This window comes from Schistocerca nitens, chromosome 6, assembly GCF_023898315.1.
Source record: "Schistocerca nitens isolate TAMUIC-IGC-003100 chromosome 6, iqSchNite1.1, whole genome shotgun sequence".
NCBI lineage: Eukaryota > Metazoa > Arthropoda > Insecta > Orthoptera > Acrididae > Schistocerca > Schistocerca nitens.
Window position 1 is genome coordinate 183,918,874 of NC_064619.1, and position 13,580 is coordinate 183,932,453.

A 13,580-nucleotide genomic window follows, 5' to 3' on the forward strand; every position below is an offset into this window, starting at 1 on the left:
ATGGTGATTTCCGAGAGTGTGGTCAGACATGAATCTAAGAGCACAACATAAATTACTACAAATGAGACTAGCAGCAATCGTCTTTATACTTTCGCTTGTCGTAAGCATTTATCTGTGATCAAATCGTTAACAACAGTAGACAGAGATGAAAGGTTACCGCCACAATATATTCAGACTGTACCACCATATATGAAACATTTTGATTCATCAGATGCATTTTATAAACTACAACGAACTTCTTTAGCTGCAGTCACCACACGTTCTCGAAAAGGCAATTTTTTAAATTTTGTTTTAATGAACCAAATTGTAGATGTATCAAACAGGGAAGTAGGCTACTTCATCATTTGGATTTCTAGGAGCAAGCTACAACCAAATTTTATGCATCTTCTTATTCTTTCACACTCTTCAACAATCTCTCGGGCTCTTGGAGACGTGTTCCGCCTATGCAACTAATTGAAGGCAGTTTATTCTCATACGCGTTTCACTTCTTTTATTTGTGAAGCATCACCACAAATAAAGGAAGCGAAACGCGGATGGCAATAAACAAACTGCCTTCAATTAGTTGCATAGATGGAATGTACCTCCATGAATCTTAAAGCAACTAAGGAACGGCGGAAAACAGAAAAAATGAATTTTTCAAGTGTTTCTATAGATGTATTTGTACAATGTGGTACTAAACTCCATTACCGAGCGAGGTGGAGCAGTGGTTAGCACACTGGACTCGCATTCGGGAGGACGACGGTTCAATCCCGTCTCCAGCCATCCTGATTTAGGTTTTCCGTGATTTCCCTAAATCGCTTCAGGCAAATGCCGGGATGGTTCCTTTGAAAGGGCACGGCCGATTTCCTTCCCAATCCTTCCCTAACCCGAGCATGAGCTCCGTCTCTAATGACCTCGTTGTCGACGGGACGTTAAACACTAACCACCACCACTAAACTCCATTCCTAACTCATATTCCAAAACAAGATGCTGATGTGAATGAGAATAAGATGACACAACACAGTCAATATTCTGTCGTTATCATGCATTCATGGAAGGTCGCCGTCAGCAAAATCTGAACAGTATTACGTACTCTAACCACACTTTTCAGTACTGTGAAGAATGGCGTGCTTCTGTTGGCTGCTAGCCTCTTCGAGTTCATGCCACTGTGGTGCTGCAGCGCGCATGTACAGATCTGATGCAGATTGCTTTTCATTGGTTAGCGGAAGGAGAACTGACAACAGCATGTCGGTTTGTTAGGACCATTCGGCATCACTTTCGAAATGCGTACTGAATAATGCTAGGGCTCTGTATCAACAACAAGACTGTTTGGTGTGCTCATGTACCAAACCGACCGGCAAAATGGCGGCCTCTGGCCTTGATTTACGTTAATTTCTTCTGTCTCAGCATTTCTTCACAGTAGTTACTATTTTACGCACTTCATTTTAGTTTTCTATACCTTTCACTGTCTTTTCTGTCTATTTTTCACCACCCACTCCCACCTCTGTTACGTACAATGCAGTTAGTTTTTCACTCTTATTAACTCATGCATGTTCTTTAAGCAGTAATCTCTCTCTTGCATATTGCCTTGTCTTACCCTTTTAAGCTCTCGGGTTTTCAAATCTCATCCAATGCAGTCCCCAACAATCAGTCTTTCTTTCTCATCCCGTGCGATAAGTCTGCCCTGACCCGCAGTTCTGGTTGTCTTTCCCAAAATCTACACTTTTTCCTAGACCTCTCCAGTTTTTTTCCTTCACCATTCTTCCTTCCCCTTCCCTTCAAGCCTTCTGCCTGAAGAAGGAGCCACTGGCTCCAAAAGCTTTCAAATCACCAGTCTTTTATGTGTGTGTTCTGCCGCTGCTTCGTGAGTAGATTTTTTTCTCTATCCAATAAAATAATTTTATCAATAATTGATTGCTTTTGATGTTATAATGTACAACATCTGCATCCTTAACCATTTTTCAGAATTCTATTCCAGTTTACTATGATCACAACTTCTTCTATTTGGAGGTAAGCTGCAATTTTTCTGATTTAAATTTTCATATGTACTGAAATGTTGACCAAAGCCAGTGAAGATAATTTTGTATCATTTCTAATATAACAAAGCAACCAACAGGTTAGCGGAAAGTTACATCTGTGAACCTGAAGACAACTCTAATTTGAACCCACACCTTTCACAAACATAGCCCTACATACCCCCCCATGAACCATGGACCTTGCCATTGGTGGGGAGGCTTGCGTGCCTCAGTGATACAGATGGCCGTACCGTAGGTGCAACCACAATGGAGGGGTATCTGTTGAGAGGCCAGACAAACATATGGTTCCTGAAGAGGGGCAGCAGCCTTTTCAGTAGTTGCAGGGGCAACAGACTGGATGACTGACTGATCTGGCCTTGTAACATTAACCAAAACGGCCTTGCTGTGCTGGTACTGCGAACGGCTGAAAGCAAGGGGAAACTACAGCCGTAATTTTTCCCGAGGACATGCAGCTTTACTGTATGATTAAATGATGATGGCGTCTTCTTGGGTAAAATATTCCGGAGGTAAAATAGTCCCCCATTCGGATCTCCGGGCGGGGACTACTCAGGAGGACGTCGTTATCAGGAGAAAGAAAACTGGCGTTCTACGGATCGGAGCGTGGAAAGTCAGATCCCTTAATCGGGCAGGTAGGTTAGAAAATTTAAAAAGGGAAATGGATAGGTTAAAGTTAGATATAGTGGGAATTAGTGAAGTTCGGTGGCAGGAGGAACAAGACTTCTGGTCAGGTGACTACAGGGTTATAAACACAAAATCAAATAGGGGTAATGCAGGAGTAGGTTTAATAATGAATAGGAAAATAGGAATGCGGGTAAGCTACTACGAACAGCATAGTGAACGCGTTATTGTGGCCAAGATAGACACGAAGCCCACGCCTACTACAGTAGTTCAAGTTTATATGCCAACTAGCTCTGCAGATGACGAAGAAATTGAAGAAATGTATGATGAAATAAAAGAAATTATTCCGATAGTGAAGGGAGACGAAAATTTAATAGTCATGGGTGACTGGAATTCGGTAGTAGGAACAGGGAGGGAAGGAAACATAGTAGGTGAATATGGATTAGGGGTAAGAAATGAAAGAGGAAGCTGCCTGGTAGAATTTTGCACAGAGCACAACTTAATCATAGCTAACACTTTCTTCAAGAATCATGAAAGAAGGTTGTATACATGGAAGAATCCTGGAGATACTAAAAGGTATCAGATAGATTATATAATGGTAAGACAGAGATTTAGGAACCAGGTTTTAAATTGTACGACATTTCCAGGGGCAGATGTGGATTCTGACCACAATCTATTGATTATGAACCGTAGATTAAAACTGAAGAAACTGCAAAAAGGTGGGAATTTAAGGAGATGGGACCTGGATAAACTGACTATACCAGAGGTTGTACAGAGTTTCAGGGAGAGCGTAAGGGAACAAATGGCAGGAATGGGGGAAAGAAATACAGTAGAAGAAGAATGGGTAGCTCTGAGGGATGAAGTAGTGAAGGCAGCAGAGGATCAAGTAGGTAAAAAGACGAGGGCTAATAGAAATCCTTGGGTAACAGAAGAAATATTGAATTTAATTGATGAAAGGAGAAAATATAAAAATGCAGTAAATGAAGCAGGCAAAAAGGAATACAAACGTCTCAAAAATGAGATCGACAGGAAGTGCAAAATGGCTAAGCAGGGATGGCTAGAGGATAAATGTAAGGATGTAGAGGCTTATCTCACTAGGGGTAAGATAGACACTGCCTACAGAAAAATTAAAGAAAACCTTTGGAGAAAAGAGAACCATTTGTATGAATATCAAGAGCTCAGATGAAAACCCAGTTCTAAGCAAAGAAGGGAAAGCAGAAAGATGGAAGGAGTATATAGTGGGTCTATACAAGGGCGATGTACTTGAGGACAATATTATGGAAATGGAAGAGGATGTAGATGAAGATGGAATGTGAGATATGATACTGCGTGAAGAGTTTGACAGAGCACTGAAAGACCTGAGCGAAACAAGGCCCCGGGAGTAGATAAAATTCCATTAGAACTACTGACAGCCTTGGAAGAGCCAGTCCTGACAAAACTCTACCATCTGATGAGCAAGATGTATGAGACAGGTGAAATACCCTCAGACTTCAAGAAGAACATAATAATCCCAATTCCAAAGAAAGCAGGTGTTGACAGATGTGAAAATTACCGAACTATCAGTTTAATAAGTCACAGCTGCAAAATACTAACACGAATTCTTTACGGACGAATAGAAAAACTAGTACAAGCCGACCTTGGGGAAGATCAGTTTGGATTCCGTTGAAATATTGGAACACGTGAGGCAATACTGACCCTACGACTTATCTTAGAAGCTAGATTAAGGAAAGGCAAACCTACGTTCCTAGCATTTGTAGACTTAGAGAACGCTTTTGACAATGTTGACTGGGATACTCTCTTTCAAATTCTGAAGGTGGCAGGGGTAAAATATAGGGAGCGAAAGGCTATTTACAATTTGTATAGAAACCAAATGGCAGTTATAAGAGTTGAGGGGCATGAAAGGGAAGCAGTGGTTGGGAAGGAAGTGAGACACGGTTGTAGCCTCTACCCAATGTTATTCAATCTGTATATTGAGCAAGCAGTGAAGGAAACAAAAGAAAAAATCGTAGTAGGTATTAAACTCCATGGAGAAGAAATAAAAACTTTGAGGTTCGCCGATGACATTGTAATTCTGTGAGAGACAGCAAAGGACTTGAAAGAGCAGTTAAACAGAATGGACAGTGTCTTGAAAGGAGGATATAAGATGAACATCAACAAAAGCAAAACGAGGATAGTGAAATGTAGTCGAATTAAGTCGGGTGATGTTGAGGGAATTAGATTAGGAAATGAGACACTTAAAGAAGTTTTGCTATTTGGGGAGCAAACTAACTAATGATGGTCGAAGTAGAGAGGATATAAAATGTAGACTGGCAATGGCAAGGAAAGCGTTTCTGAAGAAGAGACATTTATTAACATCGTGTATAGATTTAAGTGTCAGGAAGTCATTTCTGAAAGTATTTGTATGGAGTGTAGCCATGTATGGAAGTGAAACATCGACGATGAATTGTTTAGACAAGAAGAGAATAGAAGCTTTCGAAATGTGGTGCAACAGAAGAATGCTGAAGAGTAGATGGGTAGATCACATAACTGATGAGGAGGTATTGAATAGAATAGGGGAGAAGAGGAGTTTGTGGCACAACTTGACTAGAAGAAGGGACCACTTGGTAGGGCATGTTCTGAGGCACCAAGGGATCACAAATTTAGCATTGGAGGGCAGCGTGGAGGGTAAAAATCATAGAGGGAGACCAAGAGATGAATACACCAAGCAGATTCAGAAGGATGTAGGTTGCAGTAGGTACTGGGAGATGAAGACGCTTGCACAGGATAGAGTAGCATGGAGAGCTGCATCAAACCAGTCTCGGGACTGAAGACCACAACAACAACAACAACAGCCCTACATAGTGACTCACATGACTACAACTGATGGAATTACTTAAAGCTTCAATTTACCACTCATTCCTCTCCATTATCCCATAATCATAATATTCATTATGAAGTATTAATTATTGTTAGACCATGTAGAATGATCTTGGTGTTGTATGAATAACAGTAATGTGATCTTGGTGAACAGATGATTGGAGATTACACAAAACAGAAAATTTGAGACTAAGTGGCAAACTAACGTCATCAGGGTCTCTACTTCCATTAGAGTGTATGAATTATTATGCTTTATTTACATAGTGTCATCCTTTTTCCACAAGTACGTGTCTACATAACTCAACTACCAATGTATCTGGAGATTCAAGGTTATACACAATGTAATACTGTATGGGTAACTAACTGATCTGTGGCTCCTGTGATACTTATTTTGGTCTAGACAAACTATTTATGCTTATAATTTCATCTCTTTTGTAAGTCATGATCTCTCTCATCAGATTCCTTGAGGCTAGTAGGGATTTAATGTCACATACTACTTTATCAAATGATATCGATAGATAAATGTAGCGAACCAGTCATAGTTTAACATTGAAACCATGATGATATGTTTAGTATTTTTAGCCCCCACTTGATGACCCACTGTACTGCTTTCATGAGAAAAGACAAACAAAATCGTAGAGTAACAATATTCATTGTAAAAATAAAACTACAAATCTGTAGCACCTAGCAGCTATAAAGTTAAAGGAACTGAAGAATTCTTAGCAATACACCTACAACGGGAAAAATGAATTACTTGTGTGTACTGAGAACCTGGAACCTAATACATTTATCTAATAAATATCAAAAACTGACAGCTGTAAGGTCATCTCCCATTTATGTTATAGGCTACAGTTTTGGCAATGTAATACGCCATCATCAGGCCTGAAGCAACAAATTTACAGTATTATTAACAACCAGAATTATGTAAATAAGGATACTATCAGCAGGTACACGAAATCATATGTGTCATTAATTAATAAGATATGTGTAGGTTTGCAACATGAAGCCACCAGTATGGTACACAGCTAGTTCGCCCTCACAGGGCCAGATTTGGTATCCCAGCGTAGAGATTGGTATCCTGATTAGTCTATTATATAATTTTGTAATGCATATGCATACTAACATTTCATCTGTAGTACAAATCTGAGGTTGTACAGCCTTCCTTGAAATGTAGGACAACTGGTAATTTATTTGTGACTGGTTGTTTACTTCACGGCATTTAAATGTACGGAACACTATTATAGATGTTGACATGATAATAAGTCATCTACTTATTTTGTTTACCTACAAGAATGCTTAAGTGTTTGTATATACACCTACTGACAGACATACAAGTGTGCATCAAAATCAGTATGATGCGCTGTTAACAGATCAGATTGGGTTTTTCATCGTAGACATTATTACCCCAGTTAGCACCGAGCGAGGTGGCGCAGTGGTTAGACACTGGACTCGCATTCGGGAGGACGACGGTTCAATCCCGCGTCCGGCCATCCTGATTTGGGTTTTCCGTGATTTCCCTCAATCACTCCAGGCAAATGCCGGGATGGTTCCTCTGAAAGGGCACGGCCGACGTCCTTCCCCATCCTTCCCTAATCCGATGAGACCGATGACCACGCTGTCTGGTCTCCTTCCCCAAACAACCAACCAACCATTATTACCCCAGTTAGCAAGTTTTTTACTTCGTTCGGATATGCATGTGTGTGGTAACATCACATCTGTAGTACAAATTGAAGTACACTGTCTCCCTCATAATGCAGATCGACTGGCACTTTTCTTGCAATTATTTATTTACTTCAAGTGAGTACAATGCACAACACACTACCACGGATGTCAATCTGATTAAAGTATTTTGTTATTTCTGTTGCTTAGAGTACAACTAGATATTTGTAAAAAAGTCAATACATGGACATACAAGTAAGTTTTATTTTACTGTAACTGACAATGCTGTTACTTGCTGACTCGTTGTCATACACACAATTTTGCCTATTATGTTCCATTATATGATGAACATATACACATATGTTGATGCACACATATGGTTCTGGACACACATGTTCTCCGTTTTACTCTAGTACTATGTTTATGTACCCATTTTCACACTTTGACTTCTTTTCAATGCAGAGATAGATAAGTCCCTGTTAATATTTAGTAGAGAGCAACTTTAAGTGCATACTTACCGTTACGTAACACTATTATTTTTCGGGACTGGACTTGTCTTTTCTATACCTTGAACACTATTGCTATTCTGACCCATATAGTGGTCACTATTTTATTATCTTATGTGATTTATATCAGGTTTATTCATTATAACCTGGTGTCGTTTCATGAGGTTTCAATAATACTCCTGAACAGATGACTGTTAGCTTCCACATTAGATTTAGGTACCTATTTAAGGCATCTTCAATTGCAATTGCAATGGAGAGTGCCCTTGCCAACCATGATAGAGGTGACTATGGTTACTGGTATTCAAATAATTTGCTACTTAGTACACATATGAGGTTTATCTTCATGTAGAGTTGTGTGCTCTGACTGGGACACAGATTTTGTGTTTCATTATAGGGGCTATTCTCCTAGTTAGCTGGTTCTTAACTCTTGTTTTGTAATGCATATGTGAATTAACATCCCTTCTATTACACAGCTCCTGTGGTTTATAGACTTTCTTCAAATGTGGGACAATTCCACTTTACTTACTTATATTTCCCTACTTGATGTGTACATAGTATAAAATACACTACAGTAATCTTTGTTCTGATTAAAGCCCTGTGTTTACTTCTGTGTGGAACATACTTTATTCCTATTGCATTCTACTCACTTGACAGCATATCACTACGAGGATTGTCACTACGAATAACAGATATTGTACAGGCATATAGTTCATTTCACTCTTTCCACTCTCCAATGCCAAGTCTACTTTGCTTTTTGATAATGTATAACCAGTATGAATTGCATTATTGTAGTCATACAATGTTTCCATTATTGAAATTACCCCGACCTATGTTTAAGATTTACTTGTAGTGAGCCTAGTCTTCCATCTTTTTGTTTACTCATTTTATTGTCATTTTAACCTTTTGGTGGCATAATTGGAACATGCATTTTACAAACAGTTTAATCGCTTCTGGGTGCTCCTCATTTTTCATATCTACATAATAAACATAGATTTTTGTGTTACCTTCATATTTGGTGACTTCATACTGCAAACCTACTCATACTTACTGATTAGTTACAAATATGATTTTGTGTATCTGCATTTATTATCCTTATTCTATAAGGAGCATTCAAATGAAACCCTATCACTAGTGTGAAGTAATGGTAATGATTTTATTAACTCAAAAATGTAGTTATACACAGTAGACATACTCAAAAATAGAATGAGATTTTCACTCTGCAGCAGAGTGTGCGCTGATATGAAACTTCCTGGCAGATTAAAACTGTGTGCCGGACCGAGACTCGAACTCGGGATCTTTGCCTTTCGCGGGCAAGTGCTCTACCAACTGAGCTACCCAAGCACGACTCACGCCCCGTCCTCACAGCTTTACTTCCACCAGTACCTCATCTCCTACCTTCCAAACTTTACAGAAGCTCTCCTGTGAATCTTGCAGAACTAGTACTCCTGAAAGAAAGGATATTGCGGAAACATGGCTTAGCCACAGCCTGGGGGATGTTTCCAGAATGAGATTTTCACTCTGCAGTGGAGTGTGCGCTGATATGAAACTTCCTGGCAGATTAAAACCGTGTGCCGGACCGAAACTCGAACTCGGGACCTTTGCTTTCGCAGGCAAGTGCTCTATCAACTGAGCTATCCAAGCACGACTCACGCCCCGCCCTCACAGCTTTACTTCCGTGCTTGGGTAGCTCAGTTGGTAGAGCACTTGCCCGCGAAAGGCAAAGGTCCCGAGTTCGAGTCTCAGTCCGGCACACAGTTTTAAATCGATGTCTGTGAATAGCGGTCGAAACACTTGAAAGTCACATGGTGAAAGGTTAGGACTGTACAGTGGATGTTCCAGCATTTCCCACCAAAACTGCTGCAATGTTGTCTTCAATGAAATTGACCGTGTTTGGGCAGGCATTATCATCATGAGGATAACACCATTGGACAACATGCCTCAGTGTTTCGACTTGATGGCTCGTCTAAGGTTTTGTAAAGTGGCTTGATAACGTTGGGCATTGATGGTGGTTCCCCATTCCAGGAACTCTGCAACAGTGGGCCCAGTTGTCAAAAAAGGACGTAATGACCTTACCAGAACTAGTGTGCACGGTCTTTGATTTCTTTGTAGGTGATGGAAGTCGCATGTTTCCACTGCTTGCTCTTATGCTTGCTTTCTGGTTCAAAATGGTGACATCATGTTTCATCACCTGTGACAATACACGACAGAAAGCCATATTCCTCCTCAAGATAACTTTGCAGATGACTCAAAGACAGTGCCACTCAAGTATTGCGCTGTTCAGCAATCAGTTGGTGAGGAACCCACTGTGCACAGATTTTTTGAAATTTCAAGTGTTGATGCATTATTGTGTTGGCGGCACCCACGCTAATACCCAGTAACTGATGGACCTCATCCACCATTTCACAGTCTCCAACTCCCTCCACCGCCAAAAATTGAATCACTCCTTGTTGTTCCCGCTTACTCACCTGCATGTTCGATAGTGGATGATAATTTGTGTGATCATCTTCTCTTCGGCATGAAACCACACTGGCGCTATGTAACATCAAACAGTGTGTACGCGTCAGTCTCTCTACCAATATATGGCGCCACCATACCCGCAGTTATGTGGTGCCACCTTATGTGTAAGGCACAGGTAGACACACTGACCAGGTTTCATTTGAACGAACCTCATACGTAATTCTTGTTGTTCAGACTGCTGTACATTTTTTGTTCAGGGCCCAATGAGGGCATATTATATCATACAAACCAATAGCCTATAAAATTGAAGATGAAATTACAACTGAGGCTTTTTCATATATATTGGCTCTTGTCCCACCATCCAACATAGCAATAACAGATGTGCCTATCTTAATACAATTATCGGCCTGGAGCAAATGGTGACAGCTTTCTCATTTCATTTACAGATCTGTTGATCTGTGTAAGCAAGAAAAACATTGAAAACTGAGGCTGTGTAAATGCAGTAATTTCCAAAAACAGAAACCTCAATGAGTTGACAAATGTTGTCAACAAAAAAATTATAGCTTACATTACATGAATTTGACATGACTCCACTGATGAAGGGGCCAAACAAGGAAACTGATGACACAAAGATATACCTGGATATCACAATAATGAACATGTTCAATTTTTCTTATAGGACAGCTGCCATGAAGTTTTTCATCTCCCATCCCTACATAGTTTAGCTTCAGTTCCACTCAGATGATAACCTCCAAAAAAGGTACATAAGTAAAAGACTTACATATAATGGTAACATCAGTAGTTTCATGAGCCCACTTGAATTCATTTCCTTGCTCAGCAAAAAACATTTTACTTACAATTGTTTTGATACCGATGCAATTACTCCTTGGATGTCATTTGGCCAGAGGCCGCTAATGCTAAAGAAGCAGAAACATACAACCAAGTGTAGTTGCATCAATAATGATATTACACTTCCTAGAAAGAAACTGTAACTATTCCAGTAACGATAAAAGGCAATACAAATCCCAACTAAAACCTACCTTTAATACTTACTATGAGTATCAAAAATTTTGTTGGCTACAACCATAAGTTATTATGTTGCTACAAAGTTTCAAATGCAAATAACTTACTGTTGATACATAGAGTATAACTAATAGTTTTACAGCAATAAGGTGGCAAACAGTACCATAACTTTGGGGACAGATGACCTAAGATGTTACGTCCCATAGTGCTCAGAGCCATCTGAACCATTTGAACCAGTACCATAACTTTAGTGTGAACCAGAATCAAAGTCTTAAAAATACCAGCATAAAACTGCAATATTTTGAAAAGGGTAGACTGCTACTAACCTTATAAAGGAGATGTTGAGTAGGAGGCAGGCACAACAAAAGACTGCTAAAAATGTGAGCTTTCGACCAAAAGGCTTTATGTTGCACCTGTATGCGACTCGGCATCTCCTCCATATGTTGAGTAGCAATCTATCTCTTTCTGGTTATAAACAAATCTACTCACCAAGTGGCAGCAAGAAAACACACACATAAAGGAAGGTTACACTTATGCAAGCTTCCAGAGCCAGTGGCTCCTTCTTCCAGCAGAAAGGCTGAAGGAGAAGGAAGAAGGGTGAAGATTTGGGAAAAGGGGTAGACTTCAGAGAAGCCACCCAGAACCGTGTGTCACGGAGACGTACCGGATGGGATGAGAAGGAAAGACTGATTGTTGGGGACAACACCAGAAGAAATTTTAAAACTTTGTCTCCTGAAGGCAAGCAATGGCCGGTCATTCTCTTTGTAATTTTACAATCAAACAATGGAAACTTCAGATAGGAATTCAACAATGTAGGTAAAGACAGATTGCCACTTACTGTAAAGAAGACATGTCAAGTTACAGACAGGCACGATTAAAAAAAAACACTCACATATAGCTTTCAGCCACAGCCTTCATCAGTAAACACACACACACACACACACACACACACACACACACAAAAGCAGAAGCACGCACACCTCATGGACACACGACTGCCAACTCCAGCATCTTGGGCTGGAATGCAACATCACGTGGGATGCAAGCAGCAATCTGGAGAGTCTGGGGAAGGGGAAGGGACGGTAGCATTCGGGTGGCGAGAGAGACGAACACTGTCTGGTGGAGTGTGCTGGGACTAGACTGCCAACAGGTGCAGTATCAGGAGGTTGTGGGGTAGGGAGGTATGGAAAAAGGGAACAAAAAAGGAGAGGAGCGGGGATAGGTGGGCAGATGCATTAGCAGAGGGCTGCAAATAAACAGGGTGGGAAACGAGAATAAGGAGACGACAGGATAGAGGGGTTGGAAATTGTTGGGAGGAGCTATATGCGAGTGTCTTAATCATGCCTCTCTGCAATTTGACATGTCTTATTTATGATAAGTAGCAATCTACCTTTTCATATATTATTAATTTTATAATTAGATAATTTGTAGAAGTGACTGATGAGATATGTTTTGGATTTTCTTTTCATTTGGTAAGGATTCCCAGTTTCTTATTTTATGTCAGACAGGAGCTTGTTGTAGACATTTGCACCAAAGCACGTAACTGCATTCTGAACCACAGACAAGGACTTAGTCTACATGTTGATAGCCCTTTTATTTCAGCCAAACTTCAGATCAGCTACATAAGAGGCAAATTCCACTAAAAAGTTCTCTGAATGCTAAGGGATGATTTTTCAAAACTTACTTGTTACTTGCGAAATCAACAATGAAGATATTTGCCCTGTGATCTGATGCAGCCAACTTTTCTCCAGCATCTTCAAACGCAATATGTACAAAACGAATCTGCTGACTTTCTCCACGAGATCCAGGGATTGTGTGATGTATCTGCAGTATAGGTCTATATTGGAACAGACATTAATAATACATGAATATTGTTTACAATCCTTCTGAACATAATACACCACAATAGAACGTACTAACAGCTAATAAAAATGAAACCAGTTCTTATACAAAAATAAATAAAAAAAAACACCACAAAGACTTAAAAGCAAAATTACTGAACAATGATCCCAATTATTTACACTGGATAACACAGACAGCTCTGGTTCTTTAATAGTAATCAAATTATTAGCCCTCTTTCAGCTCTGTCTGTTGTCAAATAATATACATTAAATACATCAACGAAAATAATGTCCTTTTTTCCCCCTAAGGTAAGTCTTTCCGCTCCCGGGATAGGAATGACTCCTTACCCTCTCCCCTAAAACCCACATCCTTTCGTCTTTCCCTCTCCTTCCCTCTTTCCTGATGAGGCAACAGTTTGTTGCGAAAGCTTGAATTTTGTGTGTATGTTTGTGTTCGTTTGTGTGTCTGTCGACCTGCCAGCACTTTCATTTGTAAGTCACATCATCTTTGTTTTTAGAAATATATGTAATTGGATAGATAAAAGTGGAGGCAGGAGAGAATGCATGTAAAGGTATTGACATTTTCAGACTTTCGGAGCCAATGG

General features: G+C 40.0%; 1 protein-coding gene across 4 annotated transcripts in view; it reads right to left on the bottom strand.

Moving 5' to 3' along the window:
* Positions 1 to 13,580, bottom strand: part of LOC126262288 (TBC1 domain family member 31) — a 296,133-nt gene that overhangs the window by 250,335 nt on the left and 32,218 nt on the right. For all 4 annotated transcript variants that reach the window (XM_049958811.1, XM_049958808.1, XM_049958809.1 and 1 more), the window contains exon 3: positions 12,819 to 12,971. In XM_049958811.1, coding sequence (XP_049814768.1) covers positions 12,819 to 12,971 — 153 coding nt within the window. The remainder of the gene's footprint in view (positions 1 to 12,818; positions 12,972 to 13,580) is intronic.